The sequence below is a fragment of the Symphalangus syndactylus genome, chromosome 5 (genome assembly GCF_028878055.3).
Source record: "Symphalangus syndactylus isolate Jambi chromosome 5, NHGRI_mSymSyn1-v2.1_pri, whole genome shotgun sequence".
NCBI classification, from domain to species: domain Eukaryota; kingdom Metazoa; phylum Chordata; class Mammalia; order Primates; family Hylobatidae; genus Symphalangus; species Symphalangus syndactylus.
Window position 1 is genome coordinate 151,851,615 of NC_072427.2, and position 23,720 is coordinate 151,875,334.

A 23,720-nucleotide genomic window follows, 5' to 3' on the forward strand; every position below is an offset into this window, starting at 1 on the left:
AAGAAGAAGAGGAAGAGGAAGAGGAAGAAGAAGAAGAAGAAGAAGAAGAAGAAGAAGAAGAAGAAGGGCATAATGGCTCATGCCTGTAATCCCAGCACTTTAGGAGGCCAAGGCAGGAGGATTGCTTGAGCCCAGGAGTTTGAGACTGGCCTGGGTAACATAGTGAGACCCTTGTCTCTACAAAAAATTTTAAAATTAGCCAGGCGTGGCGGTGCATGCCTGCATCCCCAGCTATTCAGAAGGCTGAGGTGGGAGGATCACTTGAACCCAGGAGCTCAAGGCTACAGTGAGCCATGACCACGTCACTGCACTCCAACCTGGGCAACATGGTGAGGCCATCTCTAAAAAAGGAAAAAAATGTTTCCAGGGGTAGTGGTCAAATGCTACTGACAGAGAGTTAAGATGAGGGCAGAGAAATGCATTTGTGGTAGAGATCCCTGGTTTCCGCTTCTTCCTGAATAATAGGATTCCTCTCTATGGCATATGGTCACTCAGAATAAAAACTGTACTTCCTAGGGGCTCCTGCAGCTAAGTGAGGCCAGTGAAGGTAAGCAGAAATGCAATTTCCAGAAATGTCCCAAAAGGGAGGGGACATGCTCTTCTTCACTCCTTTTTCTTTCTTTCTTTTCTTTTTTTTTTTTTGGAATTTTAAAATTTATTTTGCCATTTTCCATGGAATATAATAAGAACACTATAAAAATGTATATGGGTACATTATAAAATTGTAAAGCTTATATTAATAAAGTAAAATCTTGAAAAGTAAACGATAGAAATGGCATAAAACAGCAGAGTTCGACACTTGAGCAACTCATTGTCTAAGAAAGCATTGTCTTAGTCCTTTTGTGCTGCTGTAACAGATATCTGGGACTGGGTTAAAGCTGGGAAGTCCAAGATCAAGGCTCCAGCAAATTCTGTGTCTGATGAGGGTCCAGTTTTGGTTTCCACAATGGTGCCTTGAAAGCTGCACCCTCCAGAGGGGAAGAACACTGTGTCCTCACTTGGCAGAAGGCAGAAGGGCAAAAAGGCCAACAGCCATGAGAAGCCTTTTTTATAAGGGCACTAATCCTGTTCATAGGGGAGAAGTCCTTATGATAGAATCACCTGTTAAAGGCCCCACCTCTTAATACTGTCACATTGATAACACCTGAATTTTGCAGGGGACACATTAAAACCACAGCAGCATAGATCTACCTTTTTTTTTTTTTTGAGACTGAGTTTCGCTCTTGTTGCCCAGGCTGGAGTGCAATGGCACGATCTCGGCTCACCGCAACCTCCGCCTCCCAGGTTCAAGCAATTCTCCTGCCTCAGCCTCCCGAGTAGCTGGGATTACAGGTGTGCACCACCACGCCCAGCTATTTTTTTTTTTTTTTTTGTATTTTTAGTAGAGATGGGGTTTCCCCATGTTGAGGCTGGTCTCGAACTCCTGACCTCGGGTGATCCACCCACCTCAGCCTCCCAAAGTGCTGGGATTATAGGTGTGAGCCACCACGCCCGGCCGCATAGATCTTACTTTCTTACCCGATTTCAGACATTGAGGTGTCAGCAACATGTATAACTACCAGATATTACCAGAGAAAAGATGAAAATGGAAATTTTGTTAACAGATGTTAAGAGAAAAAAAAAAGGAGGTCTCCCTACCACAGAATCTTGTCAGGGCCTTCAAAAGCTTCATCCTTTTTCTTTTCAGCTGAATGGAATGTTATGTAATAGTCTTGGATTTCCTGAAGCTCTTCTGGACCATGATATGACCTTAGGAATAGAAACTACCCAGTGTAAAGCAACAAGGTGAAATGATCTTGGAGCTAGGTGTGGTGGCTCACACCTGTAATCACAGCACTTTGGGAGGCCAAGGGGGCAGACTGCTTGAGCCCAAAATACTCCAACATGGTGGAACTCTGTCTCTACAGAAAATGCAAAAAATTTGCTGGGCATGGTGGCACACACCCAGAGTCCCAGCTACTCAGGAAGCTGAGGTGGAAGGATCCCCTGAGCTCAAGAGGCACAGTTTGCAGTGAGCTGAGATCGTGCTGCTGCACTCCAGCCTGGGTAATAGAGTGAGACTGTCTGAAAAAAAAAAAAAAAAGATATTGGGTCCTTGATACCATGGAGTACCATAACAATTATGGACAGATTTCATGAGAGAGAAATACATTTCTATCTTAAATCACTTTTATTGTGCCAGTGCACTTCCAGCCTGGGCGACAAAGCAAGACTCTCTCAAGGGAAGGGGAGGGGAGGGGAGGGGAGGGGAGGGGAGGGGAGGGGGAGAGAGAAAGGGAGGGAGAGAAGGAGGGAAAGAAGAAAGAAAGAAAGAGAGAGAGAGAGAAGGAAAGAGGAAGGAAGGAAGGAAGGAAAAGAGAGAGAGAGAAAGAGAAGGGAAAAGAGAAAAGAAGAAAGAAAGAAGAAAAGAAAGAAAGAAAGAGAAGGGAGGGAGGAAGGAAGGAGGGAAGGACGGAGGGAGGCCAGAGTGTGGTGGCTGGAAGGAAGGAAGGAGGAAGGAAGGATGGAAAGAAGGAAGGAAGGAAGGAAAGAGAGAGAGAGAAAGAAAGAGAGAAGGAAAGAAGAAAAAGAAAGAAAGAAAGAGAGAGAGAGAGGAGGGAGGGAGGGAGGAAGGAAGGAAGGAAGGAAGGAAGGAAGGAAAGAAAGAAAGAGAAAGAAAGAAAGAAAGAAGCCAGAATGTGGTGGCTCATGCCTGTAATCCCAACACTTTGGGAGGCTGAGATGGGTGGGTTGCTTGAGTCCGGGATTTCGAGACCAGCCTGGGCAACATGGTGAAAACCCATCTCTACAAAAAAATGCAAAAATTAGCCAGGTGTGGTGGCAGATACCTGTAGTCCCAACTACTCTGGAGGGTGAGGTGGGTGGATCACTTGAGCCGGGGAGGCGGAGCTTGCAGTGATCTGAGATCATGCCACTGTACTCCAACCTGTCTCAAAAAAATAATATTAATAAGAGAAAGAAATAAGAAGGAAAGCAAGCAAGAAAGGGGCTGGGCATGGTGGCTTACGCCTGTAATCCTAGCACTTTGGAAGGCCAAGGCGGGCAGATCACTTGAGGTCAGGAGTTTGAGACCAGCCTGGCCAATATGGTGAAACCTTGTCTCTACTAAAAATACAAAAATCAGCCCAGCGTGATGGTACACGCCTGTAATCCCAGCTACTCGGGAGGCTGAAGCAGGAGAATTGCTTGAATCTAGGAAGTGGGGGTTGCAGTGAGTCAAGACCATGCCACTGCCCTCTAGCCTGGGTGACAGAGCGAGACTCCTTCTAAAAAAAGGAAGGAAGGAAGGAAGGAAGGAAGGAAGGAAGGAAGGAAGGAAGGAAGGGAGGGAAGGAGAAGGGGAAGGAAGCTGAATCCTAACCCAGGAAAAGCCACAAAGGAGCATGACTCATACCACACAACCCTTCAAAAGTCATGACACCAGGTATCTCTGGCAGTAGAGGTAGAGATGGGGCCAAAGGCAGAAGAATTGATCAAATTGAGCTCAAGAAGAGATAGATTCCCCAAATCTCTCCTCAACTCCATGCAGTTGAGGGACTTCCCTCCACAGCTTAGGCAGCAGCTGGGAGTTCTCTCCCTGGGGGACACCAGATACAGCTGAACGCAAGAGCACAGTGCATAAAACGGAGATTAGTGAAAGTTTCCATACCGCAGGTTGAGACGTTCCAGCACTTGGTTCCCAGAATGCTGGTGGCCACGCACTCTCCCCAGCAAGAAATTGAAGAAACCCTGTCCATGGAATTTGACCAGGCCAGGAGGAAATACCCTAAAGAAACTCACTTCCTAAAATAAGAGCCCAGCCAGATGGTCACAGAGCGCGACCCAGCCTCCAGCACCTGCTGCACAGTCAGAGCCTCTCACCGGCTTTTAGCGCCCAGGTCTTAAGTTTGAACAACCAGGACTGCTGGGCTTCTGAGGAAAGGCTCTGCCATGAATGGCCAACACCAAACTAACCAAGAGAAAGCCACTGGGAGGAAACAGATGGAGCAGGGGAAAAAACCACCTCCCGAAACCGCTCCTCTCCTCTAGTAAATGGTTGAAGATACACCCAGTGGAGCGGGACCAGGACGTCACTCCAGCCCTCTTTCTCTACCTGAACACATGCGCTCTCCCACCTCCACACACTTGCCCTGGGCTCCTTCCCCAGGTCTTCACGTGGCTGGCTGCTGTGTCACCTCAGAGAGGCCTTCAAGGACCACCCACTCTGAAAACGCCGTTCCAGCCACCCCCTAATGCAGGAGTGGGCAAACTTTTTCTGTGAAGGGTCAGATAGTAACTATTTCAGGTGCTGTGAGCTGTATATGGTCTCTGCCACGACCGCTCAACTCTACCACTGTGGCATAGAAGCAGCCGGAGAAGATCTGTAAGCAAGGGACTGTGGCTATGTTCCAATACAACTCTATTCATGGCCGGGCGCAGTGGGTCACGCCTGTAATCCCAGCACTCTGGGAGGCCAAGGCGGGCAGACCACTTGAGTCCAGGAGTTCGAGACCAGCCTGGACTACATGGCAAAAACTCGTCTCTACAAAAAATACAAAAATTAGGCAGGCGTGTGCCTATGGTCCTATCTACTCTTGAGGCTGAGGCAGGAGAATTGCTTGAGCCCAGGAGGTGGAGGCTGCAGTGAGCTGAGATAGCACCACTGCGTTTCAGCCTGGGCAACAGAACAAGACCCTATCTCACAAAACAAACAAAACTATATTTGTGGACACTGAAACTGGAATTCCATATCATCTTCCAGGGTCACAAATGTTATTCTGCTTTCAATTTTTATTCAATCATTTTAAAACATAAAATCCTGCTGGGCATGGTAGCTCACACTTGCAATCCTAGTGCTCTGGGAGGCTGAGGTGGGAGGATCACTTTGAGCCTAAGAGTTTGAGACCAGCCGGAGCAACATACACCTCTACAAGAAATTTTAAAATTAGCTGGCAAGGTGGCACTGTCCTGTGGTCCCAGCTACTCGGGAGGCTGGGACAGGAGGATCACTTGAGCCCAGGAGGTTGAGATTGCAGTGAGCCGTGACTGTGCCATTGCACTCCAGTCTGGGCAACAGAGCAAGACCCTGTCTCCAAACAAACAAATGTAAAAACCATTCTTAGCCAGATGTGATGTTGTGGGCCAGCAGCCCCAGCTACTTGGGAGGCTGAGGCAGGAGGATCACTTGAGGCCAGGAATTCAAGACCAGCCTGGGCAACACAGTGGGACCCTGTCTCTAAGAAAAACAAACAAAACAGGCGCTGGGCTGGACTTGGCCAAACCCTACTCCAACACATCCTGTGGTTTTATTTTCATCGAAGCACACATCACCTCCTGCTGCTTTCTTGTTTCCCTACCTTTTTTGTTGCTTGTTTCTTGGAAGTCTCCCCTGCTAGAAGGGAGGCTACAGGAGAGTGAAGCCCTCTGCATTCTGCCCCACTGTATCCCCAGCACCTGGGACCGTACTTGCTTCTAGTGTTTGCTCAGGAAATGCAGCTGTCGGCTGTGGCAGAATAGCCACTGGGCCCCACCAGCCACCCTCACTGCTGGCAGTGCCTGAAAGGACAACTCTCGGGGACGATAATGGGACTCCCAACCTGGCTCCACATCCCTTCCGCTTGTGTTTTCCTGTTCCTTTCCCCTTCCTTGCTTTCGTCAGTCTCAAATTGTAAGCCTGTCTGTGATGCCCAGCACAACCCACAAGCCTGAACCAAAAAGAACTCAGTCTAAAGCAGACCCTCCTCCACCCTCCCAGCCCTAAAGGTGAGGGGTCGTGTCGGGTCACTGGTCCAGCCCACAGTCTGAAAGGAAGGTGCTGAGCATGCGACTGGCAGACCTCCTGTCTCTCCACCCAGACAGGGAGAGGAAGCGGGGAGAAACTGCTCCAGGTACAAAGGGGGCTTCAGAATGATCCCCCTCTGAACCCAAAGCTACTGAAAACGAGAGTAGTCGAGCAGCCAGCTCTCAGGTGCTAAGTAGTGTTTGGGGAGTGACCGTTGGCTGCATACTGTACCCTATTCAGCAGCATCGTCACTTTTCTGCATGATGTAATGCAGCGGTCCCCAACCTTTGTGGCACCAGGGACTGGTTTCGTGGAAGACAATTTTTCCATGGATGGAGCGGGGAGTGCAGGTGGGATGGTTTGGGGATAAAACTGTTCCACCTCAGATCATCAGGCAATAGTTTTTTTTTTTTTTGAGACGGAGTCTCGCTCTGTCGCCCAGGCTGGAGTGCAGTGGCGCAATCTCGGCTCACTGCAAGCTCCGCCTCCCGGGTTCATGCCATTCTCCTGCCTCAGCCTCCCAAGTAGCTGGGACTACAGGCGTCCGCCACCACGCCCGGCTAATTTTTTTGTATTTTTAGTAGAGACGGGGTTTCACCGTGTTAGCCAGGATGGTCTAGATCTCCTGACCTTGTGATCTGCCTGCCTCGGCCTCCCAAAGTGCTGGGATTACAGGCGTGAGCCACCGCGCCCGGCCAATAGATTCTCTTAAGAAGAGTGCGACCTAGATCCCTCTCGCATGCACAATTCACAACAGGGTTCACGCTCCTATGAGAATCCAATGCCACGGCTGACTGGACAGGAGGCGGAGCTCAGACGGGAATGCTTGCTCTCCCACCCGCCGCTCACCTCCTGCTGTGTGGCCTGGTTTCTAACAGGCCACGGATAGGTACTGGTCTGCAGCCCAGGGGCTGGGGACCTCTGATAGAATGGACTTGTGGTGGCAAAAAATGTTGTTGGGCATGGTGACTCACGCCTGTCATCCCAGTTACTCAGGAGGCTGAGGTGGAAGGATTGTGGAGGCCAGGAGTTCAAGACCAGCCTAGGCAGTAGAGTGAGAGCCCATTGCTAAACAAACAAACAAACAAAAGTCATTGCTAACCAATGTCCAGGAAAAATGGTTTCTTGATTCTCGGATGGGAGAATTCAGGTCCCTGTAGTGGACGCAGGGGCACCAGGTCCTCAACATCAATGGCCTGCAATCCTTTAAGGCTGGACAACTCCCTGCGTAAGCACTGGCACAAGCTACCGCATACAAGTGATCTGGTGTTGCACGGAGGAAGGTGCTGACGGGCAGATACAAGCATTCCCATGTGCTGGGAGCGGTGCTGTTCCGTGTGAATTAATGAAGTGGCACTTGGGCTTATCAATCACGCTGTTCTGATTTTGGCTAGCAAGTCAGTCATGTGGGCTGCTAGTAAGCCTTCTTTTCCTGAGCCAAGTGCTAGACTCGAGTTCCTAGGATGCCAAGCTAGGGATCACATGTTGCCAGCCCCTGCCTGAACCTCTCCCTTTGACCACTCTTCAAATCCAGGGGGTCCTGTGTCCATTTACTGTTGCTCCTAAAGGTGCAGTGCTCACAGAACCTGGTGACAGAACTCCCTCCTGGAACCTCGCTTGGGGACAGTAAAGGACTGATATAACTACATGGCCGTGGAGACACTTGTTCCCGGGGAGCCCAGTGATGCTGGCTTGAACCCGACCCCAGCCTTGGAGGCGTCCCCGAGTGCTTTTCATTCTCTGGCGGGCGGGGGGGGTGGGGGAGTGGGGTGGGTGGGAGGCTGGGCAGCTTGCACGGCTGAGTCCCCGCTTCCACTGCCTTGCTTCAGGCTGTGACGGCCTCGGTGGCTGCGACCTGCTGCTGCCACCTCTGCGTTCTGTGGACAGGTGTGCACCTGTCATTTCCAGGAAAAAGATCACGCACACAAAGGCCTTTGTATATGTAGCAGCCTTTACTGAAGATTTGGAGAGATGAAGGGGCTTTACATAGCAAAAATACAAAAAAAACTGAAAGTTGAGTATTAGACATCCATGAGCTTCAGAAGACTCAGCCATTTCCACCAATGGGGCTCCCGCCTTCTACGAAGGCACCTGACCACCTCTCCCTGCCGTTTCTCAGGAAGCTGAATGAAAGTCAGATTTCCTGACAGTTTCTTAGAGTATTTCAGTTCTCCATTTGCTCTGCCCTCCCTTTCTTTTCTTTCTTTTTTCTTTTTTTTTTTTTTTTTGAGATAGGGTCCTGCTCTGTTGCCCAGGCTGGAGTGCAGTGATGCAAGCTCAGCTCACTGCATTCCTGACCTCCTATGCTCAAGCGATCCTCCCACCTCAGCCTCCCAAGTCACTGGGACTACAAGAGCATGCCACCATGCCCTGCTAATTTTTCTATTTTTTTGTAGAGATGGGGTTTTGCCATGTTGCCCAGGCTGGGCTCAAGTGATCCTCCCGCCTCAGCCTCCCAAAGTGCTGGGATTACAGGTGTGAGCCACAGCACCCGGCCTGTCTTTCCTTTCTAGACCTTCCCTTGGGGCCTCTTTCTCCCCTTAATGGGCCACAAAGTTATCTCCCCAATTTAGAACACTCCCTCCCCTTTCCTGACACCACGGTGATGATGAAAATCTAAAAGCACAACCTTGCACGGGGCAGTTCTCACTAAACCAAGACTCAAGGTCTTCTCCTCACCTTCTTTGAGGGACATTAGAGCTTTTTTTCTATAAAAATAAGTATGCGTGCATGTGCCTGTGTTTGAGGGGTGGGAAGGGCAGAGTCAGGGGACATTTTTACACACCCACATTTCACATTCCCTGAGCGTGCGCCATGAGTGAGGGGTGGCCCTGCTCCTTCACACACCATGACCTTTCCTCCTCCCAACAGCAGTCCCAAGTCAGAGCATTTATTCCCATTTTACAAATGAGATTATGAAGTTCCCTAGAGGGTGTTTGTCCAAGATCACACAACTTTTAAGAGGTCAATTCGATCACTGGCCTGGCTTAACTTTAAGTTATTTATTTATTTTTTTTTGGAGACGGAGTTTCGTTCTTGTTGCCTAGGCTGGAGTGCGGTGGCGCGGTCTCGGCTCCCTGCAGCCTCCACCTCCTGGGTTCAAGCAATTCTCCTGCCTCGGTCTCCCTAGTAGCTGGGATTACAGGTGCCCACCACCACACCCAGGTAATTTTTGTATTTTTAGTAGAGATGGGGTTTCGCCATGTTGGCCAGGCTGGTCTTGAACTCCTGACCTCTGGTGATCCGCCCATGTTGGCCTCCCAAAGTGCTGGGATTACAGGCACGAGCCACTGCACCTGGCCAAGTGTACATTCTTAAGAGCAACATACATAGATTGGGGAAAAGTATCTCATTTTCATTCTGAGAGCTAATATAACAGAGAGTACAAAGAGGTCAAACACAGGGACCGCTGGGTGGAACACACTGCCACTCCACCTCACCTTCCCCCTCTGTGCCACACACCTGATGCGGCCCCACCCAACACAGCCACGGCCCTCCTACCCGCCCCCCCACCTGCCCAGTGTCCTCTGAGTCTCAGCCCAGCAGAGGGAGCAGGTGCATGCTCTAAGCACACACAGTGTACTGGGCTGGGTGAGGTCAACCATGCCAGCCCCTCGCTCCACACCCCACTGGCTTCCCTCCTGAAAGGTAAACACACAAACACACACACACACACACACCCCAAACTCCTGTGTAAGTTTCTTTGTTAGAAAGATCATCCCACTATAAAAGATGGGGGGCCCATGGGAAACAGTCTGCTGGCTCGTGGCTGGACCCACTGAGAGAGATGGTCCGTCTCCCATCCCCATTTCCATCTGGACAGTACTGCCTGCTAACTCGGATCACGTCAGAATGGTGGAAGAGTCTCTCTCCTCACAGGGCTCAGGGACCCTTCCTCACCTCACAGGCCCAAGGGACATGACCTCCTGCCACGTGCATTCGCTCACTCATCAAACAGAACCAGGAAACGAGGTCTCACTGTGCAGAGCCGAGTTTCGTGGAAGAGCCCGAAACACACAATCACACATGCCTCTCTGAGGTCCACAGCAGCCCACTGTCATTTTCTAGAAAATCTGATCAAAAAGACTCCCCTGCTTAACACACTTCCAGGACTTCCCATCACACCGGGTAAGGTCCAAAGCCCTCACCAAAAGAGGGGGCGCCACTGGGCCACCTGCTGCCTTTCCCCACCTGGAATGCCCTGGCCCCCTCCGCTCTCCTGTTCACTTTGTTTTCTGGACACAGTGGCCTCTTCTCTGTACCTGGGACACATCTGTCACCTCCCTGCTCCCAGCACCTGCTGTTCCCTCCACTTGGAATACTGTTCCCCCAGCCCCCCAGGGCTGGCTCTTCCTGTCCTTCAGAATCAACTCAAGCCCCGCTGCCTCAGAGAGGCCTCCCCCAGTGACTCTATCTTAGCGCCTGCGAACCTCACCACGCCCACCTGTCTCCTCACTTGCTTACTCTTTTCTTCCCAAGGAGCCTGTCTGTCGTCTTCCTCACTGACACATTCCCACTGACACATTCCCAGTGCCTAGCACAAAGCAGAAGTTAAATAAGTATTTGCTAAGTGAATGAATAGATGCATGAATCATCCAAGCAAGTTAGCGGAGCTCTCCGTGCCACGTTTGCCTCATCTGTAAAATGGGGCTAGCATAGTACCCATTGGGTGAGGATGAGAAGAGACCACAGAGGCACCTGTGTCCAGGTACCATGCTTGTGACAGGGGTTCTAACAGGCCATAAACGGAATGCTTTTGACACACAAGGGCAGGTATGACTAAGTCTCCTGCATGAGAAGAAGGGATTCCTCTTTGACTCTGGAAGAATGAGCGACAGATCGCAGATGGAAGACGGGATGAACACTACTGGCCAGGGGTGCTGGGAGGTGGGTGATTCAGGGCGGCTAGTGGGGAGGCAGCAGGGGAGCCTCAGAGGAGGCTGCAGGCGAGGTGGGGCCAGCTCACCCATTTGCCTCAAGAGTCATGGTCTGCACCACACCACGGGGAAGGCAGCTACGTCTGCCACCTGCTGTGGTTGACTGGCTTGGATTTTACACCTGTAAAGGAGGTGACTGTCCACTAGGCTGCTGAGGTCAGTTCATAAAGGAAGGAAAACTCACAGCCAACACCTGGACCCAAAAACATCTGCACTGACCTCTTTCCCAGCCAGGACACAAAAAGGTTATCTCTTTAAACGTGCATTTGTCCTGCGGCCAAGAGGCCGCTGGCACAACACATCCTTCCGTCACAGCGCTGGTGCTGCCAGTCAAGCTAGAAGGACGGCCAACCCCAGCTTCCTTTATTCAATCCCCCAGGGACAGGGGAGGAGAGAGAGTGAAGGCAAAGGCTGTGCTGGAGAGCCTTACACAAACACGAACCTATGCTGGGACATGTAGGCACCTGCCACCTGCTCAGAGGCTCATCCGACCCCAGCTTCCCCTAGAGCCCATGCCCCAGCTTCTGATGAGAGCTGGGCCTCCAGACTGCATAGCTCTGCAGCCTGGCAAGAGGTTTAGCAGTGGTCCTGATACCCAGAGGGGTTTGGTTAAAGCTGTTCTTTGGTAAGACAGTGGGGACTGGGCCGTGGAGGAGAAGGAGATGGCTGCTGACCTCTTCCCCACATCTGGGATGCTGGTCAACTTCCCTCCATCTGCTTCACTAGATGCTGCCCACCCTTTAAGGGCAGCTCCCCTCAAGCACTACCCTTCCCTGAGTCTTCTGCACCTTGATCTCTCCAGTCTCTGAGCGCCAGTGGCTTTGAGGATCACTTAATAGTTTTCCAGTCTGACCTAGTGAGACTGCAAGCTCCTATGATTAATAACGACGTACATTTAGTGAACACATTTATGTGGGGGGCCTATGCTAGGCACTGTAGATAGGCGAGGTAGGTTATTGTTATACAAATTTTACAGATGGGGAAACTGAGGCACAGTGAAATGAAATAACTTGCCCCAAGGTAACTCAGCTAGTCTGTAGCTAGTCTGACTCCAGAGCCCTCGCTCCTAACCACACTCCATGATACCTCTTCGATGCTGTCTTACTTATGCAGTCCCATGCAGTTACCTCCCCAGTGTAACAAACATAAACACGCCTAGGCTGAATCTTCCTTCCCTTTCTGCTCTAGGCTACTGGATCTGTGCTTCCTATGAGGGAAGATGACCCCAAAGAGCCACTAGGTGACAGCAAGGAGCCAGATTCCGGCCTCCCCGTGGGAGGGAAGCAGGGAGGGAGGGAGGGAGGAGCTCACTGTTAGGTGTATTTAGTACAGCCTGCACCAGGCGCTTCCCAGACTCATCTCTTCCCACTCTACAGAGAGGAAAGGGTACTAAGGTTCAGACAGGTTGACAAATGCCCAAGGTCAGGCAGCTTAGAACACTAGCACCAAAGCCAGGACTGGCAAAACTCAGAACCCATGCCAGTTCTCAGGAGAAATCAACCCAGGCACCCCTTCAGCTGCACATCTAAGTCTAGGCTCAGGGTGGGGTCCATTCCCCTCCTCCACCCCTGGCAGCACAGAAACTACCCCTCAGGGAAGAAGTTAGATGGTGCAGGCTGGCTCTGAGGAGGCCTCCACCTAACAGGCACCTTGGCTGGGACAGAGTTTGAACAAGACTCACAAGCACCAATGGCTCTCGGGGACCAGTGGAGCACCACAGACCTCTCATCAACCTCCTGGCCACAGCCAAGAGGACACTGGTGCACCCAACCTCCCACCGAGACTCCGCAGGCCGGCCTCAGCCCTGCCGCCTCCTGCCCTCCCCGCCTCAGGCTCCTTTGATTTGAAACCAGTGCCCCCAACATGGTCACGGAAGATGGTCATGGAATCCACATCCACTGAGATGGACGGAAACTATCCAGAGAGTTCTGACGGTGACCCCGTCCAACAACTGTCACCTCCACACCTAAAACCCACCCTCCAGGGGATGAGGCCTCTCTGTGTGAACCGTCCTGGGAGTGCAGCAGGGGCGCACGTGGCTGTGGGTGCGTGGCCCATGCATTCCTCGGGCCTCACGGCATGGCCAGCGCCACAGTGCAGGGGCTTGAGAGGCAGCACAGAGACCGTCACATCTTCAGTTCCAGGGTCCGGCGATGTTCCTGGCTGAGTCCATTGGGGCGCTGGCTTCAGAACTGCCCGGGGTATGTCTCTCAGCACTGCTTCCGGCCTGCCTCCCAGATGGCCCCCTTGCTCCCCCAGTCCCTCCCGAGGCTCACACAGCCAGACCAGGTCCTTGGAAAATACACAGCATCTTGGGTTTATTTGGGGTTGGGCACCTCAGGTTCAGGCACAGTTTGTTCCTGGGTAGAGTCACGACTGCTCCTCTCAGCTCTCTTGGCACTTCCGGGGGCTGCCCCTGCAGGTCCCCTCCCCATGTCCCCATTTCCTGCACACACGTCTCTTCCCCCCTCCCTGCTCCCCGAGTCTCTCATTCTTTCACCAGCCTGTAGATATGGTGCTGAGCCCCGTGCTCACTGGCTGACACCTCAAAGACATAGGCGATGCACAGCAAGGTCTCCTGTGTGTCTCTGTTGGTGACCACCTGTGGGAGAGAGAAAGATAAGGGTTAACAAGGCCCCAGATGAGGGCACACCATCGCTGCTACCCACGCACAGACTCCAGCACACCCACAGCACCCGCCACACACCTGCAGGATGGTGAAGTTCTCCAGCACGCTGTTCATCATGTACTTCTCGGGGAGGTGCTTCAGCTTGTGGATGAAGTTGATCATGTACTCACAGAGCGGGGACCGGTGGATACGGTAAGAGTAGTGTCCATTCTCATAGCGAGCATACTCTGTCTGCAGGACCCAGGGACAGCAGGGGCTTAGAATCCCATTCTGACCACCTCCAGCCCAGACCCAACAACTCCATGGGAGGGAAAGGCAGGAGGCCTAGGGGCCCTTAAGAAAAGAGTCACCCCTAGACAGGGGCAGTGGCTCACGCCTGCAATCCCAACACTTTGGGAGGCCAAGGCAGGCAGATCACCTGAGGTCAGGAGTTCAAGACCAGCCTGGCCAACATGGTGAAATCTTGTTACTATTAAAATACAAAAATTAGCCGGGCACCGTGATGCGTGCCTGTAATCTCAGCTACTCTGGAGGCTGAGGCAGGAGAATCGCTTGAACCTGGGAGGCGGAGGTTGCAGCGAGCTGAGATCGTACCACTGCATTCCAGCCTGGGCGACAGAGTGAGACTGTCTCACAAAAAGAAAAAAAGAAAGTCACCCTCTTAGGTTGGTGGACACTAAACAAGACCTCCTTTCTCCATGGGTGACCCGCAGGAACCGGGGATGGCAGGAGGGAGCTTAAGGAGACACAGCAGCAGTGGTAGGAGCCTCTCAATCCTGGCTGTACATGAGGACACCATGAGGGGCACACAGGGACCCCTGGGAGTCTGGTGGTGATCATGCAAATTTCCCTATCTACACACACGCATGCATGTGCACACAGGAGAGCCTATAAAACTGGTGAGATCTGAACCAGCTTGGTGGACTGCATCCATGTCAATTTCCTGGTTGTCCACTTTATACTCTAGTTATGCAAGATATTGCCAGGGCAAGAGCTGGGTAAAGGGCACATGGGATTATGATCCCAAGTGGATCCACAATTATCTCAAAAGTTTTACAAGTTTAATTAGAAATAAATAATTTGAGGAACTTTTTAAAAACCGTTAATGCCTGGACTCTACCCTAGAGACTGAGGGGTGACGAATGGGTTTCAGGCACTGGTGTGTTTCCAAAGCTCCCAGAAGACTGTAAGGTGCAGCCAGGCGGAGAAGCACTGGGTGGGGGAATGTCTCCTCCCTGGTGCTGGCCTGGCATCTGGGTGCCTCAAACCAATGTGAGAGTAGGACTTCATTAATTCAGACCAATGTGAGAGTAGGACTTCATTAATTCAGACCAATGTGACAGTAGGACTTCATTAATTCAGACCAATGTGAGAGTAGGACTTCATTAATTCAGACCAATGTGACAGTAGGACTTCATTAATTCAGACCAATGTGAGAGTAGGACTTCATTAATTCAGACCAATCTGGGGACAGGGTGAGGAGAGGGACGAAGACTGGCCTGCATGGTGAGGAGGTTTAACAAGTGTGTGGGTGGCACAGGGTCCCGGACTCTCAGAGTCCACAGGTGCTTTGGGTTGGAGGCCTTCAGTTCCAGCTCCTTGTCACTGCCACTATGCAGCGGGCCCAGAACACAGGGTGCTGCAGGCGTCTGTGTTCATGGACAGTGAAGATAACTTGGCCCTTGTTTAGGGCCAAAAAACAGAGGATTTTATCACAACCCCCCAAACACGCACCGGAAAGCAGGGCGGCTGGGTAGAGATTCACCTGAGTTTGTGCTCCTCACCACTGTCCTGCACTGCCCCTGGCCGGGGGTTTAGCAGAGTGGGAGAAACCGTAAAAGGCAGGCCTGAATTTTCTGTAACTTCCATTAGAGCAGGGTCTCCAGGGTACCCACAAGTAGAAAATCAGGGAAGGAACAGTTTTAGGCATTCATGGAGTACAAAGTGAGCAGGGGACAGAGATCCTATCCCTGCTTCTGCACTAGTGAGCTGTGTGACCACGTGTGGGCGATTGGTGGGGAGGCCTCCGCTCTCTCTGGGCCTCCGCTGTGAAACCAGAGGGCTGGACTAGGTAGATACCCCAGGGCCCTGCCTGTGCTTCGGCTCTGCTCTTGGAGAGGACCGGGGGTGCCTCTAAGGACGTGCTTGGAAGATCCTCAAAGGGCAGCAATGGCTCTGGTGAGCTGGGCAGGACACTGGTGCCAAGGGGAGTGTGGAAGGCACGCAGCACTGACAGCAGAGAGGGAAGGCAACAAGGGATTGTCCTGGCTCCCTAACGGAGGGCACTCTTCCTGAAAGCAAATGGAAGCCATGCCCAGCAAACACAGACCACTGCCACCGCCCCTCACCCACCAGGGTGGCCTCCTACCTCAACTTTCTCCACCACCTGCTTGCCGAAAGAGCAGACTTTGGTGGAGCAGGTGATAATCATGTTCTCAGGGCTCTCGTACTGGCTGGAGACCCCATAGAAGGAGCTGCCTTCATCCTCGATGTTGGTGTTGAGGTCTGCCTGGAGGGAGACAGGGGGAAGCCGAGGGAGTGTCAGCAGGTGCCACGTCAGACGGGAGCATCAAGGAGACCTCAGGGTCCCGGTTCCAGCCCTAGGGCTGGGAAGAAATCAGACTGAGGGTAGACAGTAGGACTCTGGAAAGCTTCCACCATCCTCTACATCTCTGCCTGATACAAAATCAGGTCGTGTTGCCTAAATCATGGGAAAAGAGGACACTGGGACCCACATAGTTTCAGGCCACTGCTGCCTGGCCAGATACTAACACACCCAGCAGGTGGCAGCCCCAGATTCCACCTTTAAGACTTCAAGTTTCATAGTCTAAGACTTTGTTCTTGTTAAACTGCAAAGGTTTGAATCTCTATCAGTCAGCTCTATTTTAGTTTGAATGCATCTATCAGAATCATTCCAGAGTGAATTTTGATAGTGCAGGAAGCATGAGAACAGAAAACCAGGGCAAGAGACCGGCAGCGGGGAGGGTGGAAGGGGCGACGGGCGCTCCTGTCTCATCCTCTTGTCTCGCCTGAGACCTGATCAACGCTCCCTCAGAAACGGCTCTGGGGCTCCCCTCTAGACATTGCTGGGTCCCGCCACCGATCTTTTGACATCTCTGCTTCAGCCTCCAGAGCAATCTCCCCAGCACCAGCTGTCCCTCCCTTCAGTTCATTCTCTTAACTGCCCTGGGAGTCTCTTCAGAAGACAGTCACTGCCCCGTCTCATTGAGCCATTTAGCCACAGGGACAGGAGTCTCGGTCCCTGGCCTGGCCCACAAGGCCCTTCGCAGGCCCAGCCACTGGTCCTCTAGGTCAGCTTCTCTCCTTGCCTCAGACAGGCTGCTCTTCCTTCCCCTGATGAAAACAGAGCCCAGGGGGCCTCCGGCTGGATGTCGGGCTGATCTGAAACTTCCCTTCTAGAAAAGGCGGAGTAAGACCCTGTGCCGATCTCACACCCAAAACCACGGCCTTGTTTTTATCCATGAGGTGTCCTGACTGTTAGCCTTGCCTACACCATCCAGCTGGTAAGTGAAAGACCCCAGGTCTTCAGGCTCCAACCCCAATACTTGTCCCAAACCAGCAGAGTGCCACAGCGAAGAAAGGAAGGCACCAGATGAGACAATTTGGTGCTTCGGGGATTCTGAGGCAGGAACTGTATTCCTGAAGCCTTACACCTCTTAGGGGTCCCCATGCCCAGAAGTTCAGCCCCACATCAAATCACCCCATCTGAGCCAGGGGTGCTAAGAGAACAAGTCAAGACTCAGAAACGGGCCGGGCGCGGTGGCTCACGCCTGTAATCCCAGCACTTTGGGAGGCCAAGGCGGGCGGATCACGAGGTCAGGAGATCGAGACCATCCTGGCTAACACAGTGAAACCCTGTCTTTACTAAAAATACAAAAAATTAGCCGGGCGAGGTGGCGGGCGCCTGTAGTCCCAGCTACTCCGGAGGCTGAGGCAGGAGAATGGAGTGAACCCTGGGGGGCGGAGCCTGCAGTGAGCCGAGATCGCGCCACTGCAGTCCAGCCTGGGCGACAGCGAGACTCTGTCTCAAAAAAAAAAACAACTCAGAAACGACGCACAGGCGCATTACAAAGGCTTATTCTCAGGGGAGGCCGCTCCTCCCACCCACACCCTGGTCTGAAACCACCGCAAGCTGTGCCCAGAGCGCAGCCCTACGACTGCAGTGAAGCGTCAGGCCTCGGTCAAGGTTCTGACACCAAGGACTCTTCTGTGCAAAGATAAGGAGATCCCTAGAACCCCCGGAAGGTTTTTGCCAGATTCAGAGCCGGGCACCAAGCAATTCTACTACTGGCCATGAGGGGACACTCAATCGTTATTTTTCTCTCCTTTGGAGAAAAGTTTTCCCAGAGCAGGACCTTTCTCTAGACTGGCGGGGGGTGGTGATTGTCTATAGCACAATAGAAACATTATGTAGCCACAAAACATGCTGAGAAGGACCTGCATTTATTATCATGGATGACTACAAACACACTGAGAAAGCAGGCTATGGAACAGAATGAGGGTGGATTACGTTTATGACGAGGAAAAAAAGGCTGTTTTCATGCTGAAACAGAATGGCATATGGTTCAGTGCACCTGCCTCGGCTTTGATGCGGCCATTAGGGAAAAAGAGCATTCGTGTCAATGCTCAGCCTCTGAAACAGACAACAGCATTTATCCTAAACACCCTCCACTACCACCCCTGAGCTGGCCTCAGTCTCCCCACTCTGTCTCCATCTGTGATGCTGGGAGGGAGGGGATGACACATTGTAGGCAGGGTGCCCAGGGGGGCATGGCAGAGGTGGCTGAGGCCTCTGCCGGACTAGATTTAACTGTGGCTGTGACGGGCCCAAGGTCTTACAGGCAAATATAAGGTGAATGGGACCAGAACCCAGGCTTTCGGGCTCCTATTTTCTTTTTTTTTTTTTTTTTTTTTTTTTGTTAAAGTCAGAATCTCGCTCCGTCACTCAGGCTGGAGTGCAGTGGTATGATCACGGCTCACTGCAGCCTTGAACTCCTGGATTCAAGCAGTCTTCCCACTTCAGCCTCCTGAGTAGCTAGGACTATAGGCATGTGCCACCACACCTGGCTAATTTTTTAATTTTTTTGTAGAGGCAGGGTCTCGCTGTTGTCTAGGCTGGTCTCAAACTCTTGACCTCAAGTGATCCTCTCACCTTGGCCTCCCAGAGTGTTGGGATTACAGGTGTGAGCCACTGCACCTGGCCTGTCTCCTATTTTCTCGAAGTCACCTGATCCCCCTAGGAGATTGAGTTTGTCAGACTGTTCCTAAAAAGGGGTTGGGGACAGTTTGTGTGCTCAGGACATATGCTGTAGCTGGAAGCACAGGGCAGAAATGTGAACAATGCCTGAAATGCTGCTAGCAGGAAGCCCAGCTGCCTGGGAAGGACGCACTGGACGTGGTGGGGAACACCAAGAGGTGAGGCCAGGCATCAATGGTGATGACCCTCAGACTTTAGCCGCGCATGGCCTCTCTGATCAATGCCACATTCATGAGCCATCTACTACACGTCCTGATTCTTTTAAATCAACTCACTTGTGTTCCTTAATTCCATTCTAAGCAATAAATCCATGAAATCAAGGATTCTCTTCTTTCTAATATATATGAAAATAACTATATAACTATCTTGTTATTTTTATTTTTTGAGACGCAATCTCGCTGTGTCACCTGGGTTGGAGTGTAGTGGCGCAATCTCAGCTCACTGCAACCTTTGCCTCCTGGGTTCAAGCGATTCTTCTGCCTCAGCCTCCTGAGCAGCTGAGATTACAGGTGCCCACCACCACGCTCGGCTAGTTTTTGTATTTTTTTTAAAATAGAAATGGTGTTTCACCATGTTGGCCAGGCTGGTCATGAACTCCTGGCCTCAAGTGATCCACCTGCCTCGGCCTCCCAAAGTGTTGGGATTACAGGCGTGAGCCACCGCATCCGGCCTATAACTATTTTTCATATTTTCAAATAAAATTATTTTAAAACATAGGGATAGGGCTTCGCCATGTTGCCCAGGCTGGTCTTGAACTCCTGGGCTCAAGTGGTCCTCCTGCCTCAGCTTCCCAAAGTGGGGGGATTACAGGAATGAGCCACTGAGTCCGGGCAACTACATAACTATTAAAAAAAAATGCTTATGCATGTACCACCTTAGAAGAATCCCGTGTGCCAAGCTGGAAAGGACTGGCACACACACCTCCTAGCTCTTCCAGACACACAGAGGCAGCAGCTGCCCCCAGCCCCCAGGAGCAATTGGCAGATCCCCCTCCATTACCGTGTCTGTCATAATCTGTCCAGAGGTCCTTGCCGCCTTCCAGATACGATGCTCCCTGGAGGCAAGAACTAAGCTCTCCCAGGGCCTTAGTAGGGTGGGCCTTCAATCAAGGTTGCAGGCGGCTGTTCACCCTCTCACCCGCGGGTGGCACCAGTGAGAACAGCAAGGTCCCTCAGTCGCAAGCCGGAACCTACCCTGTCCTGCTCACCCTGAGAGTTCTGCACTCCAGCTCCACCCCCATCTGGAATACACCCTTCTGTCATCAGCTCCCACTCCCTGGCTCTTCCCATCGCTCAGGTGCCCATTTATCCAGCCCAGGCCAGCAGTGCTAGACGCAGGGGGACCCAGAGAGGTTGAGACATTGTTTCTGCTCTCGGGGAATTTATAATTGGGAGAGCAAATAGAATACAGGCGCTGGGGTTGAGCAGGGGGTCAGGGGGAGAGAGATCCCACGGTCAGCCCCAGAACTCGTGGTCACACTGCATAGACCCGGAACACACCAGCCGGCGACGCAGACGGCCCGCCCCGGAGAACCTTGACTCGTCCTCAGTGCCTGGATCCTTCTAACTACAGCCTCACCCCTTCTCCTGCAGCTATACTCCTGACATTTCCTGTCCACCCTCATATCCCCCCACACTGAGCACCTACCCAAAACAAGCTATGCTTCTTGGCCTAAGAAAAAATGAGAGCTGCCCCCGTCCCCTGCCCTGTGAGTGTCCCCTTGCAACCCTCCCTCCGCCCTATTCATAGCTGTGCGTGCGGGTGGGCAGCTCACAGGCTGTGCCTGGAACAGGTGTGGGGGATCGGGTGACTGACAGATGAGCAGAGACAGCCGCAGCCCGGGTGTGGGGGCCTGGAGGGGCTCAGATTCATTGTCACGTGCTGGTATGTGCCTGGGAGAAATGTCAGGGCCTGAAAGGGAACAGCAGGCTGAGATGGGATGACAGTCTGGGGTACTCCGCTGCCTCCACGGTGCAGCCTGGCTCTGCCTGGCATTTCCAATGTGCAGAGCGGCGTTAATGGCCACCAGTGACCAAAGGCCCCCTCTCTCCGGCCCCAGAGACAGGTGGCCTCTGCTGGACTTGCGGGGCTCTGGGGGAGGAAGGGGGCTTCGTCGCATCAGTCCCTCGCTCCAGGCCCCGTGGAGCTCATCAGATAGGGCTGAGGCTGCGCACGGCCCCAGCAGGCTCAGCCCTTCAGGCTGGCAGATGCCACTTCTAGCTGGCAATGTGTCCCAGCAGTCCGAGAGTCTATGAATTGCCACCACAGTGCCCTCAGTAAGAGCAGGAACTCGGGGGGCAGGCAGGGAGGCTGGACTGGGACGGACAAGTCCTCCTCTCACTCCAAGGGTGTTCTGATTGCCTCTCCAGCACGCACTTTCAAGGCTGGGGAGCCAGGACTGAGAAAACAGCCAGGCAGGAAAAGAAAGGCTCCGGGAGAGGCGACACCGTTTCCTTGACTGAGCAGTTTTCCTTCCTAATTGTGTGTGGCCAAGTTCACACCAGCTGATGGCGGGGGAAGGCGGGACCAGTCCAGGGAGCAGAAGACAGGAGCTTCCCGATGCTGGGAGAGTCGGAGCAGCCTGTGAGGACCCACAATTGACGCAAAGTCTCACTGTCAGCAAACACGAACATTTACCTTTCCCTGTCACATATGTGTCTTCCTCTGGTGCCTCTGCCCGCCTCACACATGCGGAGGAGGGAGCAGATGACCGCCAAGGTGCCCTGACCTCCGGCGCTCCCTCGTCTCTGATTTCACCCGTCCTCACCCTGCCCAGGCCGCTGGCACTCAGAGGGCTCAGGCAAGGGGTGGGGCAAGGGTAGGTCATAGCCCCCCACTTAGTACCAGCCAGCCAGACACACGGGGTCTTCAGCAACACAGCCCCTGGCAGGTCCCCAAGATCAAACTGCTAACTATTCCCACAAAGAAGCAGAGGCACACAGAAGCCAAGATTTGCCCAGGACACAGTTCTCAAGTGGTAGAACTGAGACTCTCCCCCAGCTGGGGCCAACTGCTGCCCACCGTGCCCTGCCATGACACACCAGAAGGGCCTTGCTGGTGGGCACACCACACTCCCCTGTCCAGCGGCTCCTGCCCCACGACCCTGAGACTCGTGCTGGATCCTCCCATCCAGAGCGTGAGCTCCTGGAAGCTGAGGGCCGCGCTGGGTCCGCACAGCACATGGCGGGAGCACACAGTCCACAAGGGAACCTGCTGAATCCCATGTCCTTGGCACCAGCTGTCCCAACCCTCTCTTCTCCCATCAACCCCCACCTCCAAACTCCCCTAAGAGTCAGAAGGAAAGAGAGGACACGGGCCACTACCAAGTTTGGAAAGGTACCTTCTAGGTCCTCCTTCCTCCCTGGCAACCTTAGTCTCCATGCAGGGCCACTGCCCTATTTTCTGGAAGGGATATCTGAGGTGGAGAAGACGCAAGAAGCCCAAGAGCCTGGCTCTACACTGACTGCACAGAGCTGAGTCTGCTCTCCCCACGCTGCCACTGCCTGCTGTTCCTCAGGGGGCTGGGGATCTGTTTTAGACCATTCAGAGCTTTCTCCAGTGGGAGCAGGAGAAGCTCCAGGACCCTGCATGGAGGGCAGCCAGGGACTTCGCGAGGAGGACTGTTGAGTATGGTGGCTCCAAGCACACACCCTGGGGTCAGGCTGCTCAGGTACGGATCCATGGTCTGGCATGGGTCTGGTACTACGAACTGGGCAACCTTTGGCAGGTGATTTTACCTGTCTGTACCTCAGTTTCCCCTCTGCGGATGAGGTTATCAACAGTCTTGGCTGTGGTGAGGACCGGACGTGTTACTATATGTAACGTGGTGAGAATAGTGCAGCTGTCATCTCTCTCAGTCTGTCTGGGCCCATCTATCTCACAGCATGTATCCAACAGGAGTGCCCACAGGACAGAGGTCACCCTGGCTGGGGGACTCAGGGCCAGGCCCTGGCTTACTCCATGCCTCAGTTTCCCCTACTTGTGAAATAAGAGACCTAGGATGGTCCTCATCTGGAGGGTGGCAAGAAGAACACAGAATATTACCAACAGCTAAAGGCAGGAGCTAGTGCAAGAGGGTCCCGGACATGCCACCTCCCGCTCCAAGGTAGTACTCCCATGAGTGCTTCCTGCCACTGCCAATTGGGTCTCCCCTCTGACCCCAGCTATACCCCCAGGGTCCTGAGCCATGCCGGGAAAGAGTCACACATCAGCTCGCCTAAGCTCCTTCCCCTGAGTCAGGGCTGAGGCTGGACAGGCCGGAAGGGGTGAGTGCTCAAGCAAGGGTGAAGCCTTCTCCAGGGGGCTGGGGGCCCCCTCAGACTCACAGCAGGGTTGTGAAGCACCACTGCCAGCTGTACAGGTTCCAATTCCCACAACCAGGGCTGGAAGGGAGACTGGGAGATGATTTCAGCCCCTCCTGAGAAAAAGTGGACAGCATCCTGCCTCCCACGCCACACCCTGAAGCCAGCCTCTCGGCCGAGGTCCTCAGAAGGTGCATGCGTCTCGCCTGGTCTCCACTGCAGGAGTCTCACACCTGCTTCCAGTCTGGGTGCCGGAGTTATCCAACTAAGCACAACTCTGGCCACGTCCTGCCCTGTTCGAAAACCTTAAATGACTCCTCATCACTTAAGGAGAAGGGCTGACAAATATTTCCCTGGCTACGCACGTGGCCGTGACCGTCCACCCAGCACTCCTCCCCTCTAGAGCCTTCTCAGCCCAGCACTCCAAACAGCGACTGCCGACCCCTTCAGAGTGGCACACAGGCCACACCCAGCATCCTGGACACCTGACCTGGCTAAAGGCGGGAGACTGACTACCCCAGTTTATTTTTTCCCCTTCCAGAGACCCAGCTAGAAGGATAATGGCAAGAAACTTTAAACAATGTGCAGCACCACAAAGATATAGAAAACAAAGAGACCAGCTGATAAGAGAGCTGGGCAAGCTTTGGAGACTCAAAGCTGATTAGGACCAGACTGGATTCCACGGGGTAGAGAAAGCAAAAAGAGTTGCAACCTACCAATATCTTCAGGGAGACAGATAAGAAGCTGAGCTGTGTGGCTCGGAGCTGGAGGGAACAGGATTTGACCCCAGGAACTGACGAAAAGTCTGTACACT

General features: G+C 52.9%; 1 protein-coding gene across 2 annotated transcripts in view; it reads right to left on the minus strand.

Moving 5' to 3' along the window:
- Positions 1-7,694: 7,694 nt before the first annotated feature.
- TEAD4 (TEA domain transcription factor 4) overlaps positions 7,695-23,720 on the minus strand; it is an 89,253-nt gene continuing 73,227 nt past the window's right edge. For both annotated transcript variants that reach the window (XM_063639916.1, XM_063639915.1), the window contains 3 exons: positions 15,696-15,836; positions 13,406-13,558; positions 7,695-13,300 (listed from right to left, as the gene is read on the minus strand). In XM_063639916.1, coding sequence (XP_063495986.1) covers positions 13,187-13,300; positions 13,406-13,558; positions 15,696-15,836 — 408 coding nt within the window. In that variant the 3' untranslated portion in view covers positions 7,695-13,186. The remainder of the gene's footprint in view (positions 13,301-13,405; positions 13,559-15,695; positions 15,837-23,720) is intronic.